We start from the raw sequence: 21904 nt of genomic DNA, 5'->3' as shown, positions 1-21904 counted from the left end.
CTATGGGACTCCCCACGCAGTCTCCAGAGCTCCAGGGCTCTGAGGAACAGAGAGTCCTGTCACATTGTGACCAACTCGTTGGCTTCAAGCTGTCTGAGCACACAATCCTGCACAAACAGACACACTCCCTGCACGGCTGCAGTAGTTCAGAACGATATGTTGCTATGGTGATGTGGGGTGATGTCACAGCGCCTACTAGAAAAGGGGCAGTGGGAATGTTTATTCTCAAAACATTTATTCACACCGCTTTGAATGACTTCGCTTTAAGAAAATGCAAATCGCCTCATATTTTCTTGTATTGCAGTTCTCCGCTGAATGGCTCCAGCTATCAGCCTCTACACTTTGAGGATTATTCTTACTGAGTCCCCAGAGATGTGTGGCAGTACCTTGGCCAATTTACGAGTCCCTGTCTTGATTTAGCCCCGCAAAAGCACAAGTACATATTTTTATTGCTGCAGCAAGAAGAATATCATCAAAAAGCTGAGACATGATCACAGAATACTGTCACCCTTGGGCGAGAAGACATTCACATATACCCGCATGCAAAGGCGGGGACATAAAAACTATGCAGCAGCACACTGGAAAAGCATCCACGTGGGGTGAACGTGCCCCACAGGCATCACTGGCATTTAGAGGGCTTTGGCACAATGAGAGCACAGTAAAGACCAGCAGCAGGCCCAATGCCACACTCAGCATCTCAGCGGTCAATCTCACATGCAAGGAAAAGGTGGTCCCCAGGAAGAAAGATGAAATGCAAAGCCTAGTTAAAAGAAGTATCAGCATGGGCACGCCGAGAGCAGTCGAGTGAGCTTTTGTGCTGCCAATATCTATGCCCAGACTACTGTAATTATATGTCTAATCTGGGCAGAAGAGGGGCCAGGTGTAAAGACGGCAGCTCAGCGAATATACCGCTCTTCCATATGTTGTCGGTTACCTGCTGCTTCTTTCCTGCTGTGGTTTAGCTGCTTGAACCCAAGAAAATATGGAACAGATTTGAGGTATGGAAACAGACGTCATCACTTAACACCTGGCCAGGACTGCCAAGATGATGTGTGAAAAAATATCAGGAAATGTAACATTACATGATAATATCTGCTGTTATTGCAGTGATGAAGACCCGTTTTGCTTCTATTTTGATGCTAAAACCAAGCAAACGAATTTAACCGGTTTGACTGCAGTGAAGGTATATCTAGGTTGATGGGATCGTAGTGGAACAAAGATCTAAAATATATTACTTAGATTATTTCTAAATATGTTTATGCTAAATTCTCATTATAATTTTTTTAAACCACAACTTTAAGACATTGCAAAGTAAAGGTTACAACTGCTCTGCAGTAAAAGCCTTTTTTAATATTTTAATGTACACTTGTCTTCCTGAGGTCACTTATTCATAAATATCCTACAAGGTCCTATAAATACAGTATACTGTAAATTCTCAATGTGTAATTTTTCACAATCACTAACAGTCACATTTAAATTTCAATATCATGTTCTACTGAATTAGCAATAATGAAAAACATAAATATTGAAAGCTCGGGATCTTAAATGGATAAATTATTAGCGAGACATTAAAATAGTCTTCACATCCTTCTTTCATTACAGTATTTACTGTACGCATTACATATTTCCCTTTCAGGTGTGGTACAGTGCAGGATTTTCTGGGACAATTTCTCATTGTAATTCTTTGACTAGCTGATCAGCTAATCCAATTTTAGCTGATTTTATTTAGCTTTTTGTAAGAAACTTTAACAATATTGTTTTCTTTTCAGATCAGCTCCTCTCTAATACAGTTGTATTTGGGTTTTTTGTCAATAATGGAAGAAGAAATGTGAATGGAGTTTACATTTTACTGTTTGCTTTGAATTTTTTAGAGCAATTAGCCTGTTCAGTAACTGTGGATGATTTTCCGTATGTGTTTTTTGTGAATAAAAGCATACAGATTTTTAAACTAATACTTTTTTCTAATGCAATGTTTTCATAATAAGAAGCATTAATTAACTCTGTTATAATATGTTGTAAAATAAAAAAAAATAAAAAAAATTCCCAAAGACAATACAGGTTGAGAGTATTATTAAATAGACGGCTAACATTAGAATCAATTTCTAAATTTTATTTACTAGGCCTTCCCCATAAAAAAAAAAACATTGGCAGATCTTTGGATGTGGAATTTATATAATAATAAAAAATAGTAATAATCATCATAATAATAATCATAATCATATTAATTGAACTTTATTGATCTCATATTGGATAAATTCAGCTCTCATTTAACCCATCCCCTTGGTTAGCATTGGGCTGCCATTGTGTGGCGCCTGGGGAGCAGTGTGGGGTTAAGGGTCTTGCTCAGGAACCCAGAGTAAAAATATACAATAATAAAAATATGTTTCCTATGTTTACCTTTAGGTTTACATTGGGATATATTGGCAATTTCCTAATAAAAGTTAATAAAAAGAAAATAAGAGCATAATGGAAAGATTCAGAAAAACCAATTCTTCAGTGCTATAGGTGAAAAACATAACATTGAGTTTGCATATCTTACCTAAACCATGATTATAAAGCTAGGGGAGATTATAATTCACTAACTAAATTAAATAAATTCTAATTACAGTAAAACAGAATTTGATAACCTACTATTACCATTTTTACAAATTTAATATTGCTTCCAAACTCTTGGCCTCTCATGTAGCTTGTTTTTCTTAATTTTTAATACCTTTTGTGGATACAAAAGCAACCACTGTCTGTTTGTCCTACTTGCAGAAGGATTTTTCACTGATATGTTAAAACTGTTGCCAAAACAGAGATGAAAGTCATTTTGGCTTAAATACTTTTTTTTTCTTTCTTTTTCACATTTCTTGCCACAATTCCCAGTCTAATGCAGAAGCTTCCACATAATAATCATACTGTAGGCGCACATGTAAATTCCTTCTTTGAGGAGTGGGTGTTTAAACACAATCATAACAGTATGATAAAGACATCCTCATTGAAAAAAGAACAATTGGAGGCTCTGAAATGGCTGAATTTTTTTTTTTTTTTTTTTTTGTGCCTTTGAAAAAAGGAAATGGCCTTAAAATATGTTTATATGTTTATCATAGCTCTTTTATTTTAATACATTTTTTAAGATTTCAAGTCATTTCATCACAGTAAAAAAAATGAATAATAACAAAAAAAAAAACTCCAACTTGGCTTGACTCTTTTCCAGCTGCAGCATTGTTTGGACAGAATGACAGTGATTCAAAAATCATCATGGAAACACAACAGGGTTTCATCACTGCTGAGGAGATTATCGGCCTGTGAAAAGCTGGCTGTAAACTGTTTAGGGGAGCTGCTCTACAAAATAGTCTTGGAATCTGCTGATGGCTTGGACTCACACAAAAACACATAAACACAAATGCATGTTACACAGCACTCTAGGAGCCGTTGCTGTTTGCCAGGTTTACTAATTAAACAAATTTACTTGGCCGGCAAGCTTGATGAGAAACCAGACTGCCTCATTCAACCTGCTGGAGTTGCTGCATTTTAAACTCGGACAAATAAACATACCTACAAAAACCAAAACATTTCCATTACTTGCTACTTCTAACTATTTTCTCTTGTTGTTTTTTTCCTTGTTGCAATAATTATCATTACTTGCCATAAACCTCAAGAGAATTTTTAAAAACATGTATCTTTGTGTGTGTTTGCTGTAGAACCAGTGAGAAGTACAAAATAGCTAAAAAAAAATAAAAAATCAAACAAGAGATAGTAATGATGCTGCCATCAATGTTGATATGATGAAAATTGCTCGAAACACCTTGAAGGGAAAGTTGTTGATCTGAGTCTGATGTCGAGATGAATATTGTGGTGAAAATAGGCCAACAAGAGTAAGACGACTGTTTTCTCTGTTGATTGTAATGACAGTGCTGCTCCTGCTGCTGAACGCTATATTAGAAGCTTAAGAGTAACTGTTGGGTGAAAACATCTTTTTACCTAAAATTCTCCTGGAATTTGATCTTTGATTTTTCCTGGAACAATCAGAGAGTTGTAAGCACAAAAAAAAAGGTTTAGAAATGATGTATTTTAAAAAGAAGTACTTAAAAAAAAGAAGTAGTAGAAAGAAAGAAGAAGTAGTAAATCAATGTAAGGATTAAAGGTACATTGGTAAATGGCTGACTTTTGAAAACATAGAACTTCTGCTAAAATGAAACGTATAATTATTTTTTTTTATCTAGCATGGTGTTTCTCTGAAAAGTGTGTTTTTTCTTCAAGTGCACTATTAGTAATTAGTAAATTCCTTCAGTTATTTTTTTGACACTTCCATTTTTTTAGCGTTCTTTCTTTTATTTAGGCAATAGTAACTTTCCCTCTGCCATTTTCTAACTTTAAGATTAATTTGGCTTACCTGAATGTTATGTTATCTTGTCTTTGCTGTTTTGAAGGGAAACAGGCTTCGATATCATTTTGACAGAAAAAAATAGGGCCATGGATAACTAGTTTTTAAAAACTCCTCAACGCACTGATTCACCTAAAAGAGTGAATTATGAGTAAAAGACAGGCTTCTCTTTTAGACATTTGCATAGACATCTGAATTACTGAAGGGTATTTCTCATTACTACTGGCATGGGTATTATTGCAAATGTAGCTGTTTTAAATCCAGAAAACTAAAGCCACATCTATTTCCTGACCTACTGACAGTAGGATTTTTTAAAGCACAGGCATGTAACTGAGTATGTACTTGCAAGAAAATAATTTGTGCTAGATCATAGCTGGCTATTTCTGAGTTTGTGTGTTTATTTTGCATGTTGTTATTGAATTGCTTTGAACATGAACAAGGGATATGAGCTGTAAAATACAATGGCTGCATTGATTCCTTGTTTGTGAACACTGTCTCTTGGACTCTGCTGGGCTAATTCCCTGCTGGACTAATTTGTCTAATCCTCATGGTTTATATATAATGCCGGTGTAAGCAGGAAGGTTCTCTTGGGACTTTGTACTTTAGAGAAATTTTATTTAGCACTTCAACTTGTTTTGTTTGGGCTGGGGTTGTTGCTTGTCAGCTCATCATTGCATTGCTCATTGGTGGCCCTTGCCTGATAACATTTAACTCACAGGTGTTGTTTATGGTGGTTTTACATCTCCACGCTCTGACTGCTCCTTCATGTTTACTGTTGCTAATGTCTCATGGTTCATCTATACATGCTGTGTATCTTGCTGAGACTACCCCATTGCAACTTTTCCGCTCACTCGCTCCAACTCCCACCTCTTTTCGCTGCCTTTCCCTTCCAAGTCGACCATTGCCTTTCACCCCGTCTGCTGACTTTCTAGAGCCCCATATCAGTCCCTCCTCTGTTTTTCTCTTTCTTAGTTCCTCCCAGCCTGACAGTCCCCCGGGGCAAGTCCCCCCTGGTGGCCCGTGAGGGTGACACAGTGGAGCTGGAGTGCCTTGTTTCAGGAAAGCCCAAGCCCATCATCCTATGGTCGCGAGCAGATAAGGAGGCCCCCATGCCTGATGGCAGCATGCAGATGGAGAGCTACGACGGTGTCCTGCGGATTGTTAATGTTTCCAGGGAGATGACGGGGTCGTACCGCTGCCAGACCAGTCAGTATAACGGCTTCAACGTGAAGCCAAGGGAGGCTGTGGTGGAGCTCATCGTCCAATGTAAGTAAATCCACTGTGGCTCTAAACTATGTCTCTTAAGTAAGATGCAAATGTGTTCTAATCTGTAACTTAGCTAAAACCTATGTGTTAGGTGATGTATTTCAATTGTGTCTAGTGTGATAATTCCACTATGACCGAAATGTTAAGTTTCCTTATGTCTGTATTTTAACACCCTTCTAATGTTTTTCTTAATGGTGTGAAATAACTTCCCTTTTTTTACCCTTGTTAAACTACATCAGGTCTCTTTTAGAATATGCCACCTCTCACTCTAAGAGAATGAATTTCTATACAGAAATCTTTGGGTATACATGTCACACTTGTTAGAAGTCTTTTGTTGTTACGGTGTGGGATCATGTCCAAGGAAGACCGAAGAAGTGCGTGTTTAATCTCCAGGCCTCCCTCAGACAACCGACGGTTGATCATGCGGCTCATTGATAAACTCTAGGGCTGCAACTAACGATAATTTTAAAAATCGATGAATCGGACGATTATTTTTTCGATTAATCGATGAATCGGACAAAAAATATTTTTTATATTAACCTCTTTATTCCAAAATAAACATTTTAGACAGAACAAACAAGCACACAAGTACAGGTTGCTCATTAACTGTACTGGTGCAATATGAAAAATAAATGTTTGTGTTAAAACTACGCAAACTTACATGAGAAATGTAGCTGTAGATCCACAAAATATAGGCTACTTTGTTTCATAAAGCGCAAAAAAAGACATTTTTGTTTTTAAAAGCCCCTTAGGGGTTCAAACAATAGGCCTCCCCATTTCAACAAATGAGTTTTTTTTAGACTAGAAGAGTTCTGCCTTTTAAGACAGGAAAGTATAACAGTTAAAGTTGCTACTTGAGAAAATACTGAACCATAGAGATAAAAATAGCCCTGTGATTCAAATTATAAATTGTATTTGGAATAAAAATGAGAGAAGTAGGGGTGCTAAAAAACACATCCTCCAAAGACAGATATTTACATGGGAATGTGGCAGATAATTAATTGACATATTACTGATCTTGCTGGATTTTATTCTGCTTTACTTCCATAAATTGCAGGATCTTCTTTACTTTATCTTTGCCAGAAGATTTAAACTTTAAAAGCCTTGCCCTCATAATTTGCAAGTTAATTTATTTATAAAGAAAATATAAATGCTGCTTAAGCTAATTCAAATGAAATTGAAAGTAAAATAAGTAGCCAACCTTATCACTGTCTGTAACCTACTAACACGGTAAGGAAAGCATCAGATGAGCTACCTGAGAAACTAACGTAACGTTTCCCCACTTTAAAACCAAACAAACATGGTGGTTCCGTGCCATGTTAATTTCTTTTGAAAAAGGTTCCATGTTATCACTTTTTTCGCTTTACAAAGCGCAGGCTATTTTAATTATTGTGATCAATCTGCGCCGTCAATCCCGGTGCATGCGCGCTTCATTTGCAGTCTGGACGCTGAGGCTCTGAATGCAGCTGAGAGGGACTCCTGCGGGAGCGGGGGGAGGCGCCCCACGGCAGAGTAGGAACGATACATGCTTTCATGTAAGAGTCTCCAAAAGCCGCCAGTGAAACCGAAAAAAGTCGCCAGATTTGTCGCTAGTCGCTTTTTTGAAAAATAGTCGCTGGAGGGGTCTGAAAAGTCGCTGAGTTGGCAACACTGCACCTGCGGCGCTGACTCGCTCTGCCATATTTTTTTTTTCTTCCTCTTTCAGTCAAGAGGCAGTGATGATGGCGTGGCGGATGACGCAATAATCGCGCGACACAACTAATCGATGATGAAATTCGTTGCCAACGCTTTTAAAAGTAGATTTTTATCGATTTTATCGATTCGTTGTTGCAGCCCTAATAAACTCCTTCCCCATCTTTGATTGGTGACATTCAAGAATGGTTTAAGGGCTAATTACAAAGCAGCAAATTTATTCCCTCTAGCATTCATTGTGTCTTCATTTGTGGACATTTGAAAGGAACATCTTGAATGAGCAGCAGGGATTCAAAGTAGCATCAATCTCTCACAGCAAAAGGGGAGGTTTTCCTGTGATGAAGAAGGGGCGAAAGATAGCCAGGAAAGAAATAAAAGTGATCATGTATGGCTCTTACTCTTCTGTGGTAAGTGATTATAGCAACTGGAAAGACTGATTCTCCAAGGCTGCATAGTTGTTGTTTTTTTCATGGCCTACTTTCAGAAGTTAATCCATACTTTCTCCTGTTTCAACTTGCACATCTATTTTCTTCACTTAACAAATTGCCATCTAAAATTATGCAATTTCTTAATTGATTTAAACGTCTCTTGCAGAGTAATTAGGCATGGAAATGTGTGAGATTTCCACTGAGTGATAAACCTGTGTAACAATATAAAACAGAATTTAAAAAAGAGAAGCATCAATAACTTTTAATACTGTGGTTAAAACAATTATAACTTGGGTATGCAATTTTCTTTTAAAGATACCTATTTGCATTAGAGTTAATATAAAATGAGCTGGTTTAATGCCAAGTTTAAGCTCAATTTTGCAAAGTAGTGCTTCATGCACAATATTTCTCATCCCTTGAATTAATTTGCCAAAGCAATGGAGGCATCTTAAAACTAAGTAAGCTTGGCCATCCATCTATCCCTCCGTCTATCCATCCATACATACATACATCCTCCCTCTGCAGAATCTGTGGGTGAGAGGCAACACTTTTCCATACATTTTCTACTGAGCCTCTCCTCTACTAGGCACTTTTTGTGTTCACATGGTTTTCGTTTCAGGTAGTAAGGGGTAGCTAGCCTCAGGGTAGCTTAAGGCTGCTATGGCTTCTTTCTCTGCCCCCCCTGATGCTTTCCCGACTCTGCATACAACTTTTTAATCTCCTATCCAATTTTTTTTTGTGACCCTGACTAAATATCGTAGAGAGACTCCAACTACTCAGGAGGAGCAGATCTCTGCAGATTTTGACTTCTGTCTCTGTTCCACACACATTGAAACTATTTTCCACATTTGAATGGGACAGATTATGAAAAGTTATTAAAAGCCAATAAATAAAATAAAGACTTAGACTTGTATTGTCTTTTTGTATACACAGGGTGTATACACAGGGTGTATACAAAACAAAATTTCATTTTGTACAGCTTTCTATACATTTCCATTACTTAAAGTGCAGCAGTGATCAAATGTAAACATTGTGGGAGAAAAAACATGGTGTAAAAAAAACATTGATATGTAAGTTCAGAGCATTAAATATATATGATTTAGTGGAGTGTTTTGTTTTGGTGTTGTCAGTGGGATGCAGGGTCTGTGACATGATTTAGATTTTTCTCAACAATTAAAAATAAAAAAACAAAAGGTACAACTATAAAGCAAAGACCCACTTTAGGAGTCTGTGCAGCATCTCTTAAACTAGAACAGATAGAGAATTTTTATAGGCCTATATTAAAAATATAATGGGAACTACTTTTAAATAAAACTGTCCCAAAGCAATAAATGCAGTGGGACGGTTTATATGCTGGCAGAGGCAGTGATAGGTGGTTCTCATAGGGGGATCTGAGCAGGGATATGTTAAGCTTTTCAAAGTTTTTCTTTTTCTTTTTTAATAAAGAGGGGAGAGTGATAAGCTGTACTTATTGCACTGTCTGCCCCTCGTTGTTTAGATTTTTTGTGAGGCTCAAAAGAGGATCTCTAATTTACTGTGTCCATTTTCTGTTCTCCTGACGTTTGTCGATTTTCTGTCGAATTGGACATAGAAACAGATTCCCCTCTCTGTCAGATTTTCAATTATTCCTCTTTCTCCTTTAGTGGTAATATTACATGAAAAAGATATTGTATTTTTGTTACTTTGGAGGCGAGGGTGTAAGAGTTAGAGTTCTGGCTTTGGGCCACTAAACATTAAAGCACCTCTTGAAGCTGGACCAGCTAGAAGACTGAGGTGTGCAAGAATGCTGTGACTCTTTTCCCTCCTGTATCCTTTTTGCCTTCATATCTGTCTGTTGTCGCACAATTTCGTCCCTTACATTTATTCTACTTCCTCACTGCAAGCTAGTTCGTGATTGTCCCTCTCGCGTTGTGCTTTTGGAATAACATATATATATATAACCAGCCCTTCAACCAAGCTCCGTGGCTAACAGCTCACAGGATTAGAGACACCATAGTCAACCATATTCAACCATAGTCCAATAGTTGCCAGTGACCAGAATGATTGACATCGAACCTTAGCTGAAAGTGATGGCTGAGAATAAGTTAAGATACAGTAAGGTTGTTTTAAACTTTCCAAATGTATTAGTCCTCCAAAACCCTGCCAGCCGAATGGGGAGAAAAAGAAGCTAAGCTGTAGTTTAACATGCCCCTCTGCAGCTTCTCTACAGTTACTGACCCATCATCTCATCCAAAACAGTGTCTTACCATGACCAAAATTGAATAAACAAATAAAAATAGTGATCCAATTAAATTTAAAATAACTCCATTTGAGAGAAATTAAATTAAATGTTGCTTATTAAACATAATATCTCTTAACAACGTGTTTGTTTGTTAATATCTCCATCATAATATCTCGCAGCAGCAGGATTATGTTAGCAGGAATGAGGCAACTCCTTCCAGCTATTATTATTATTAAAGCTTTTATTTATATTATATTATTATTATTAAAGCTTTATATGCCTAGAAATCCTGAGAGAGGAGAAAAAGTAACAACAATCTTTAAGCCTTATTTACTAATTAATCATAAATCAGTTAATAGTTACAGTTTTTTTGCAAATTTAACCCATAGTTTATCCCATCCATATCGTAAAGCAACAAAGCCACTTTTGTTTGTATCTTTACATTACCACCAGATCCTAACTCTCAACATTTTGATCAGTTTTTGGACTTTCCATTTGATCTAGTATACTGAGAAAGTCATAGTGGGGGATTTTAACATTCATACAACATTAAAAGTGAAGCTAAAATGCAGCCTTCGATGCTATCTAAGGCTTGACTGACTTCATTAAGAATGTGGATAGTCCCTTGCATTCTTATTTTCATACTTTGGACCTTGTGCTGACAAAGGCATTGATTATGAAGAAAAAAACAGCATTTCCCAATTTTCAAAAATACCTTAACAGAGTTCTCCTACCCAAAAAAGGTTCCAGTTTAACAGATCATTATTAGATTATGCAGTAATGCATTTTACAGTACCCAACTGTTTCCATTTTAATATATCTCACCATGTATTTTACAATTGCCGATCAGTTTATTTACCCTAATAGCAATTGAGTATTGTTCAATAATAACTCATGAAATCCATTTTTTTTGTAAATCAGCTAGCCACAGTAATACACTGCAGACTATTATATTGTATGACACAAAATATTCAAAATGATTAGTTGTCAAAGAGTTTATAAAATAATTTTAAAGAATTTAAAAAAAAGACCCATTATGTGCATTGAGATACAATTATTAAGTGGACTTAGTGGTCATAAGGCATGATTTTGCAGGTTTATAAGTAATCCCCGTAGTTCCTGGGTTGATCCATATGAAGAAAAGAAAAAGAATTCTAGAATTTGAACGCATCCTATTGTCTTAATAGATGACTCAACATACGGTAAATAGATTAATAATGGCAAAAGAGCATCGGAGCCGTCTTAGGTTTTGCACATTTCTTCTCTGTTCACAGAGAATTGTAATTAGCGCCTACGGAATAGCTAAAATAACTGCTTAGGCCGGCACTTCCAAACGTAGGAAAACACGGGAACAAAAACACTGAAGCGTTTTTATATATATATATATATATATATATATATATATATATATATATATATATATATATATATATATATATATATATATATATATATATATATATATATATATATATATATATATATATATATATATATACACATAATATACAAGAAAAAATACAGGAAAAGCTCTCTGCAATATTTATAGAAGAAGAGACAATCATATTGCTGTAATTTCAAGTACATGATAAAAAAAGGAAGTAGATTTGCAAATACAATAATGATAAGTGCATTTGAGGGCAAATGAAGTTGTGAGGGCTTTAAGATTTGAGATTAATTTGGTATTTGGGGTAAATGAAAGATCAGTTTCCGGTATATGTTAATTATGGAGTTAGTTTCTTTATCGTTTATATAATTTGCAGATTGCATTTACTTTTTTCATTTCTGTATCAAACGCCAATAAAGAGAGTTTTGTTTTGTTGAATATACTTCTATGAATGTAAAATTTTCCAAATAATATTATAGATTAATTAGTTTTGCCAGTTACTTGTTGATTGAGTGTTCTTCACTGTGGAGGGAACTCCCTAGAATGTTCTCAGAACCAAGTGAGAGAAATGGGACGGGCCCAAGAGATTTAAAGAATATGCCCTGGGCAATATTTAAACCAGAAATGGGCATTTATTTGATCATTATTAATGCGAAAATGATCATCATTAGAATTTGCTTTAGAAATGCTTCTATTAATCCCAAAGTGAAATAAAATGTTCTTGTTAGTCATAGTTTTTTTTTTTTTTTACAAAGTTGTAGTAGCAGATTGCTGTAGGCTGAAAGGATCCTCTGTAGCTGAAGACTCTGTTGTTCAGCAGCCTTCTGAGGAGGATGCTCATAGAGTAGTTCACCATAGTTTGCATAATTTTGTGGGCTTACAAACAAAGATACTCTAACCATAGGCTAGTTCAGCTTGATATACCAGCCAGCCTTCAATAGTTGTGCTTTCTGTGCAACTACGTGACTCAGAGTGAGTCTGTGTGTTTTAAAGAGTATAAAGTGTGTGGGGGGCAGGCAGGCTTACTGGCAGGGTAAGGCACACCCTTTGTATAAAGGTAGGGGAAACACTTAAGCTGTACTGTATATGCACACCTAAAAAACTGCAACTTTTGCTGTTAAAATAAGATATTTTTATAGCGCTGGTACAAGGTCCTCTAACAGAGAGGCTTCTCATATATATGTGAAAAATAAGCAGATAAATGTGTTTAAAAATATTTGAAGTATATTTGAAATTCATCAACCCTCCCTAATAACAGCATAATTTTGACAATTGACTGTATAACAGGTCAGTATAATGAAATTAATCCATTGTGTCTTTGCACTGTTTATGGGACAGTGGAGAAGTTGTAAAAATATTTTGACAGAAACTTGTAATGTTATAACAATAACTATCTCAAAGTGTCTTGATAAAACTTCGTATGCCATATCCAAAAGTATGAGGATTTCTTTTACATCAACTAGTCCTTAAAAGGTAGTGATGATACTTAAAATCACGGGCTGGGGGTTATGTGATTAAACTAACACGGGGAAGGTTAAGAATTATTTTTCTAAAAAGTAAGACGTTTATTCTGACGTTCTCCAACATAAAATGACCCCTGTCTAAGTGGAGAAGTAAACATCAGTGGTGTTTTTGTTCACCTTCTCTTTAATGTACAATGAGATTAAAACCAAATACACAACATACAATGACAATTAACAGTTTTTAACAGTGTGAAATTTTACCATAGATTAACCGTCCCAGCATAACATTTTACAGTTTCAGCATCATAATTGTGGTCTCAGCTTCACCATACAAACCTAGCACAAGGATTCACCTCAGGTGGCGGGTCTATGTAACATAATCTAGGAAAATGTCCAGTGAGATTAAACCAGATCATACTCGCTCATTTCCTTGTTCTGTACTGTCAGCTTTAGATTTGTGGTAGAAAGTTAAAACAGCCTTTGTTACTGAAGCTAAGGGGGAACCAGAATCAAAGTTTTAGACTTTAAAAAATAGATCTATATTCCTAATATCTATGCTTTTTGTTGATATTTGCACTGGCATGTAGGTGCGTTACACACACATTTTATAAAACATGATAAAAAAAAAAGATAATTCCCTCTTCTCTGAAAGCCAATTCATTCTAAGTGTGCAATTATTTCTTACTATCTGATGGTATTTTCATAAAAACCTTTCTTGTGCCGTAGTTTTTGATGCCATGCAACACTTTCATCTGCTCTTCATCTTCAAAGCGGAACAAATAATCAAAAGTGTTATTCTAGCAATGCTTTGAACAAATCTACCACTCTATGTTAGAGCCACACTCTTGTTTTTGACTATTAGCCAGCATCAAAGCTCAAATTAAAGAAGCACTTGAGCAGTTTTATTGCTTTGACATCCTTTTGTCCTGTGTGTGTACATCCGCAAATGCTGTTGTCCACATTTGGCTAATACATACACCTTTGTTCATCTTGCTCAGATCTAGAATTCGTTTTATTAGCACAATAGCTGGCTCATCTAGAGTTGTTTGCTGTGTCGATATCCCCCCCTCCCTCCTCTCTTGGCCTGTCTTATGGTGTGTAAGCACAAGCCAATCCTTCTGAGATGCTTTTCTCAGCTGCATTTCCAGGACCCAGCATGAGACGGCCGCCTTTGGTGGTGAGCCATGTGCAAAGCCGCGTTTAGTAACTTGATCAAGGCACCGAGGTACAGTCCTCTGAAGCAAAGAGCATTAGAGGCGTGAAGGAACGACTCTGGCAAGTCAACAGCTTTGATATGTAAAAACCTGCATCTGTTGGCTGGCAGAGGCGACGCCAGGAGGAGAGGTAGTGGGAATGGAAGGCGTCTCCCTTTAGAGGCATCGCGCTAATAGAATTGCAAAAGCCAAATCCCAAGCTGTGACACCCTAATGTTCTTAGTCAAACTGACTTGGCATGGTCCAGAGGCTTGAAAGAGGAAGTGAAGACACAGATAGAGAGAGAGAAAAGAGGTTTGGAGAAGTCATCTGTCCTAGATAGGGATGTCTGTCAGAGTGTGATCAACTTCTACTTCAGCCCAGATGCATAGAAATCTTTTAGCCAGACGTCCCCTTCTGTTCCCCTCCACATCCTTCATGACACCTGCCCGATTCAACTGAGCAACTGTCCCCTTGAGCAACTGCCTCACCTCCTGACATACATCAAGTAGACACACCGGGATTCAGAGCTACTGTCTGGGCAAAAGTAATGAGCAGCAATAGAAGATTATTGTGTTTAATTAATTTTCCTTTTTGCATCAAGAAGGGCTGCATCACTTGCCCCTGAGGGCTGATGTTATTCCAACACATTAGCTTACCGCCAACCTAAGTCAGCAAATGAATCTTTTTCATTGCAGCAGGGCTCAAACAGAGCATTTAGGGGTGCGTTTTTTATCTTTTTTTTTTTTTTTAAGCAGCAGCAGTAGATAATTGCATTGATGAACCGTCACAATCAGTAGCTGGTCAGGAATGTGTGTTTCTAGCTTGCAAACAAAAGCCTACATTAGTAAGGAAGGGAAAATTCCTAACTTGGTTAGTCATGCTAAAATGAATTGTTAATCCTTAGAACTCCTTTCTGATGCTTATAAAGTTAATGTTTCTTTACATAAAATTTTAATTTAAGTTATGAATCACCACAGCATGTTTACTAGCGTATAATAATTCATATAGTTTTCAAGTTCATTGTTTGATGCGCTGATACAGATTAGCATTTCACTACATTATTCAATACAGAGACACATTATAAAACACATGATATGGTTTCATGTTGAATTTATGTGCACTGACCTTTAAATGAATGCTTTTCTTTCTCTATGATGACTTGATATTGTGTTAAACTCTAAACTTAATCTTCCACTAGAACATTGTTGCCTCTATCTAAAAACAAGGCATTTGCCTCTTTTTTTTGACCTCCTATATACACTAACTCGAAGACTAAATTTGTAGATAGGAGTTTGTTTTGAAAACAAAATTTAAAGGGACAAATCGAAATTGATAAATAAAAATCCATTATTCAACTTTTTTTTCTTAATTTAGAACCTCATTTATAACCCCACCTGGTATATCTGTGAGTAACACTTTACAGAAAGCTACACATACTGTGGTTTGCAATTAACTAGTATTGGTTAACTACCCATTAGTACAGTATTAGTTAACAAAGCATCCCCTAATATTTTAACTACCTTATAAACCTTTACATTCTTTATTTAAAGCCTAATGATTAATGGGTTTTTTTCTTAGTGTTCCTATAGTTTGACCTAACCCTAAAGAATATATCAAAAGTCCTGCATTGACCTTTTGTAAATGTAATACACATACCTTAGGAATAAGTGTGATTTTTTTAACTTAAGTGTAAAGACAGGCATCTAAAAAACATTTATTATTGTTATACATATTTTTATTTTTGCAGAAGGAATTGCAGAAGGAAGGGGTTCATCCCCTAATTAAATTGTCTAAAATATCTCAGTATGCTGGAGAATTCAGATTTGCTTTCACTGGAGCTAAGGAGCCAAGCTCAGCTCCTGAAAGAAAAACCCCACATATTTCCCCCCACCAACCTCTATTCTTCATTTTCCCTTGGCGCAATACAGTCAGAGAAGTAGGCTACCCCTTATACTGGCAAACGCCAAACCTAGAATCGTCCATCTTGGTGCAAGATAGAGAGGCACAATTCATCACCCAGAAGAACATGCATCCACTGCTCTGGAGTCCAATAGTGGCATGCATCAGACTCTTTACATTACACTTTGGGATGTATTGTTTGAATGCAGCTGCTTGGTCATGTACTGTTTTTGAGGTAATGAAGGCCTTATGAAGCTTGCGGGTCAGCAGTGGTTAAATCTGCAGAAAGTTGGTAATGTGTGTCCTATGCACATCAGAATATGCTGCACTTGCTTCCTCACTTTAACCAACCTTCCACTTAATGACTAAGTTACTATTGTCCCTGATTACAATCACTGATCTATAATTCCATTTCCTGGGAAATTTTTCTACTGGACTCGTTAAACAGGTGGCATCTGATTTCAGTACCACCTTGGAATTCACTGAGCTCATCAAAGTGATCCATTATGTTTTTTGTACAAAGGTTTAACAAAAAAACTTTGCATGCCTGGGTGCTTCAGTGTAAATTCCTGTGGCTGTGGAAATGATCCAAAAACAATTACATTTTATTTACTTATACCGCCTCTATGTTAGTACATGTAGATACTGGGTACAACAAAAAAACAAGAATACAAATAGACACATGCATAAAATTATTGAAATCAAATGAACTTGTTTCTCCAATAAAGTTTGGCCAAAGTAGTTAATAAAATCAATTGCATAACCTCATAGTTCAAGACTTAGATTTTGTAACTCTTGTATAACATTTTTTTTTCTAAAATAATGCTAAACAGTTAAACAGGGAAATATTTTTCTTTTCTATTTCCTAATTTGTTTTCAGTTTGATATTTTCTGTGATTGTAGATACATGTTCTAAAACTTAAATAAATAGACCCTGATTTTCTAACAACTGCTTCAAATAATTCGATATGGACTGTAGTACTAAAGTACTCATAGTGCTGCACTTTTTCCACATTTATTTCTTTTGCAGCATATAAATTGTATTAATTGACCTTTATATCTCAAAAAATTTAAACAAAATACCTCATAATGACAATGTGAAAAGCTTTTTTGGAGATTGTTGAAAATGTATTATTAAAAACTGAAAGCGAAGAAACTAACCATTTAAAAAGTAAAACATTACATAACACTGAGGTAAGGTACATGATGCCTTCACTGACCAATTCCACAGCTAAATGTCCACCTGGGTGAAATCCCATTAAGTAGACATGATAAGGAAAGGCTCACATCTGTCTATAAAATGAGCAATCTGCAGCTTGTTTACTGTAGTAGAGTGGCCAGATGAAAGTCATTCCTTTTATATAAAGCAGCTGCCTAGAGTTTGCCAAAAGGGTCCTGAGAGACCCAGACTATAAGAAATTATTTTATTAGATCTAAAGTAAAAAGATTGAACTATTTTCTGTAAATTGACAGGGATTATGTCTGAAGAAAACTAGGCCACAACCATCCTGTTTACAGTGAAACGGTGGTGGCAGTATCATACTGCTGGGATGTTTTTTATCCACAGCAGAACACAGTAGGCTGCTCAAGAGACAGGGAAATGTGAATGCAGGAATGTATGGCCACATCCTGGATAAAAACTTCCTACAGAACTCTCTTGACATCAGAGAGAAGGAATAGTTTATTTTCTGTCTACCAAACAACAAAAATAATGTCTTAGTAATCACTTTCTGAATGCCTTGGAGAACCAAAGTCCAGACTTGATTTCTATTGAACACTGAACAACTTTTCGAAATGGTTGTGAAGAGACAAACAAAACCTGATGAAACTTGAGATGTTCTACAAAAAAGGCCAAACTGCCTAAAGATAAGTATGTTAATCCTAATACTAAGACTTGGAGCTATAATTGCTGCCAAAGGTGGATCAACAAAGTAGTACAGGACTATAATGCAAAATTAACTTGTTCAAGCTTTTCTGTGCTATAATGCTGTTCACTCACCAGTAAAATGCATAAAATGGTATTTCACTGAGTATATTGGGATATTGTCGGTAGACTTTAAAGAAAATAGATTTGATATCATTTGGAATTAGGCTTTTGTGTAACTAAATATGGATAAAGGGCAGTGCAGTCAAAAACTCCCAAATGCACTGTATTGAACAGTTACCATGTACTCCCTTTAGTTGGATTTTTGTCTGGTATACCGAACAGAACTTTTTCTGCACTAAGTAAGAAGTTCAGCACCTTGTTTTCCAGACGATATTTGCTGCCTGTAAAATAAACTTTGGTTCCCATGAGAAGTTGAAAATAAATATGCCTGTAGAGTCAGCTAAAACGAATTACTTAAATAATTATTATTAACCATATATTGCAAGTATTATGATTGTCAGAGGTAACAGTAATGTAACAGAAGAAATGTATTTATTTGAGGTGTAATTCATTCTCTGTAATCAGGGAGCATTTTGTTACTAGCCTTTTACTGTTTCAGTCTTACTGTTACTGTTGGCTTTCATGTGCAATAAAAAGAAAGGAGCCACGGGGTCTATTTCAGGGACAATTAGCAAACTCCACTTGGTGCTTTTATTCTTGATAGCGTAGAGTGAATATTGTTGCTGAAAGCTCTTGTTGTCTTAAATTGCTCGGGGATTTATTTATAAGGTGCATTTTTTCTTCTCAAACTGCTTTTGTTATCACTGCCATCCACTGATCCTTTAGGGGAAACAACTGTTTGTTTTAAATCAAATTGATTTGGTGTCTTAAAAAAAGTCTTTGGAAAAAATACCAAACACTATAGAATGCAAGGATTTTATAATATAAACAGCTCTGAACAGAGTTGCATCCCTTAAGCTAAATGTATAGATTGTCGGGAGGTTGCCAAGGTTCAATAAGCTTTCACTGTAAAAACAGAAAAATATATTTAAATATAAATTCTGGTTAAATGAAAATTTTTTGGTTTTTGACAAAACCCACATTTTTGTCCACATACAATACTATGACAAATGTCAACATAGGTTGGTGATCTCTAAACCATTCCCTGAAATAGGATTCTAAACATTTCATGGATACAATACTTCTTGCTAAAATTGTCATAGAAATGCGTATAAATGAAGATGCTATTAATAAACTTTTGTGTTTTCAAATATTTAAATATAGAGGCAAAAGCTACCCCTACAATCTATCTCAGGTTTGACAAAATGCAATGGGATTGTTAGTGGTTATAAATGTATTATACTCCCTGGATTTTGCACGCTTTGGTAATTAGGATATGTTTGTATAGTAATGCAGTCAAACGCAATATGGCAACTTTCGTGCTTGCTGTTCCATTCATCAGACAAAGCTGGTAATTAGTAAATAACCTACATAATTACGTACAATGGCACAATGAAAAGAGACATTAATGATTAGAACAATATTAGGCAACATCAAATGTTTATCCAAAAATTGATGAGAAGAGAAAATGTAAACTGGAAAAGAATTTTGTAAAAGGCTTGAAAGTAAAGCTGAAGGAAATTCAGCTTTACTTTCAATAGGGTTGCAAGAGGGAGATAAAAAAAGGAAAAAAAAATCTTAAAACCTTGTGAAAATGAAATTTGTTCCCATGAAAGAAAACTTGACTACTCAAGCACAATTAAAGGCTATAGTTGAACAAAAGCTAAGTTATGACTTTTGTAAAACAAAAAAAAAAAAAAACACTTTACTGTACCTTGAGTGAAACATAGCTGTGATGACACAATTGGTGTGGGCTTGCATCTTTTATCTGGAACGTGGTTATGTTAAGGTGGATAAAACAATAAAAGCACATATCAATAGCAAGCACCTTAAATCTAAAAATGTCAGGTATTCGTAGCCAAAAATGGATTTGATTTCATTTACAGCATATGACATTCAACTAAAACACAGGAACTTAAAAATGACTTCAACAGAAAAGGCACAGTTTATTTTTAAAAACCCACCTTGGAAACAATAAGTTACCCAAAATTGATTAACTACTAGAGAATGCCTAGAGAACTAGTAAGGAACTAATGGGTAGTTAACTAGTATTTACTGGGGAACACCTAGCCTGGCCATATTTGGGGAGTACTTCTTAGTTACCTGGGAAACAGTGAAACTAATCAGGAACTAATGAGTAGTTTCACATAATTTATTGGTACACAAAAACATTAGATAGTAAAAAAAAATTGTCAGGTAGTGATTGTCATCTCCATTTGAACTTCAACAATTACAATTTTTTTCAGACTTAATCAGTTTATATAGTTGATCCACTGTGGTAATAGCTTGTTATGGTATCTGTTGTTTGTTACAAAAATGTGCATTTTAACATTGCTGTATTTCAGCATAATCTTTTCTTGCAGGCTTACCCACATGAGTTCTCTTTGTGCTCCTAAGATAAATTAGTTGAGACTTCAGTGAGGGTTCAGAGAGAGTATTTTAAATTTTTAAAAGTTAATTAGTGTTGAGGGCAAAGATCTAAACTCCCACCTTTTAAATGTTTAAGCTGCCTTCTGGAAATACAGGTGCACACAAATTAATAATGCCATCCTCAACTCCTAAGAAACAGTTGTACATTGCAGTACATGCATATCTTTATTTAGACCACCATAGAAGTCTATATGAACTGTAAGAAAAAAAGGCCTGTGCTCCATAAATGTTGTTTTCCCCCGTCATCAGCGTAGAGCTGTCCACCAATGACTGATGACAGATTATATTCAGTAGGTACTCCAGCTTTTCCCCAGCCTGTGGACTACAGCAACTCCGAAATCACAGTGGCTGCTACATTAAACACTGTGAGCACTGCTCAGGGAATATAACACAGGACCTTCTTACTCCGTTCTGCTTATGTTACCTCTGCAACTCTTTTACGGGAAATGCACAGGAGAGCGATGAGGCTTGTTCCCTTGTTTAAGTTACGTTTTTTTTATTATATAAAGAGATTTACCCCCTTTTTTCATTATTTGTGATACCAAGTGAATGGGAATGCACTTATTGCAATTTGATCCAGTGCCATTCACAAAAGCTGTGGAGCTAGCTGTTATTCTGCACAGAATCCTACAATATTGATGTGATAAGAAAACTTCCAGATGCCCTTTTTCACATTTGAGATAGGCCTGTGGATTATGGTAAAATTCCAGCCGATGTTCTTTAGAAAGAACTGATTGCTCCTACACTAAGTGGAGATATAAACAAATGTCTCTACCTACCACCTTGGAACAGGATATGTAGACGAAAAAGTCAATGTTTTTTTGTTCATTTTTTCCTCCTCAGTCCAAACCCTTCAAAAGGTTTGTGTTTACTTTCACTTTGACCCCCACTGTTATGATTTATCATTTTCCCATTTCGGCCAGTCATGATATGATCTAATGGCGTGTCATTAATCACAGCGGTGCCTCAGTGAACTGTAGGATGTTGCATCTTGAAGGATAATTAGCATTGAGGGCAAGGATAAAATCCCCTACTATGTAGTGTTTCTGCGTGTCAAGTTTTTATTTTGCATTCTGCATATTGTTCACACCCCACATATCCCTGTGCAGTTCTCTGGCCTTGTGGATTCATCCTTCTCTACTGCCAGGGGTGACCTTCAATTATTTATTTTCAAATAAAATAAGCAACTGTTGCTAAAATAGTGCAAACAAATCCAACATAAAATTCCTAATAATGGCTGCAACATTTCCTATTTTATATTTCTGCTTAGGGATAGGAATAATAACATTAATAGTGTTATCAAATTATATGCTGTATATTTCCTTACTTTGCTCATAGCTGCATATCCTATCAAATTTGGAAGGCTCAGTAAACAGATTATATTACTGACTGTGAATAATGTAGAAGATTATGTTGCAGATAACAGTTTCAATCAGGTAATCAGTGATCTGTAACAGATTACATTCAGAAAAAATTGCATCCCCAGCCTTTTATAAAGCTGGCATCGCTCCTGTACTCTGTCAGAAATTATGCAAATCTCAGGCAATCAAGGGGTTCTGTGTCATT

The 21904-nt window shown here is 36.0% G+C and overlaps 1 protein-coding gene across 1 annotated transcript in view; it reads left to right on the top strand.

Annotated features, from left to right (window-relative positions):
* The window catches only part of LOC119773100 (MAM domain-containing glycosylphosphatidylinositol anchor protein 2-like), a gene marked incomplete at its 3' end in the record, with an annotated part of 241120 nt that overhangs the window by 197109 nt on the left and 22107 nt on the right, over positions 1–21904 (top strand). Inside the window, exon 9 of the mRNA XM_038269918.1 lies at positions 5342–5635. Coding sequence (XP_038125846.1) covers positions 5342–5635 — 294 coding nt within the window. The remainder of the gene's footprint in view (positions 1–5341; positions 5636–21904) is intronic.

Source organism: Cyprinodon tularosa, unplaced genomic scaffold (genome assembly GCF_016077235.1).
Source record: "Cyprinodon tularosa strain WSP-4 unplaced genomic scaffold, ASM1607723v1 ctg742, whole genome shotgun sequence".
Taxonomy (NCBI): Eukaryota; Metazoa; Chordata; class Actinopteri; order Cyprinodontiformes; family Cyprinodontidae; genus Cyprinodon; species Cyprinodon tularosa.
Note: the sequence above shows the minus strand (reverse complement) of the source record. Positions and strands in the feature narration are given on the sequence as shown.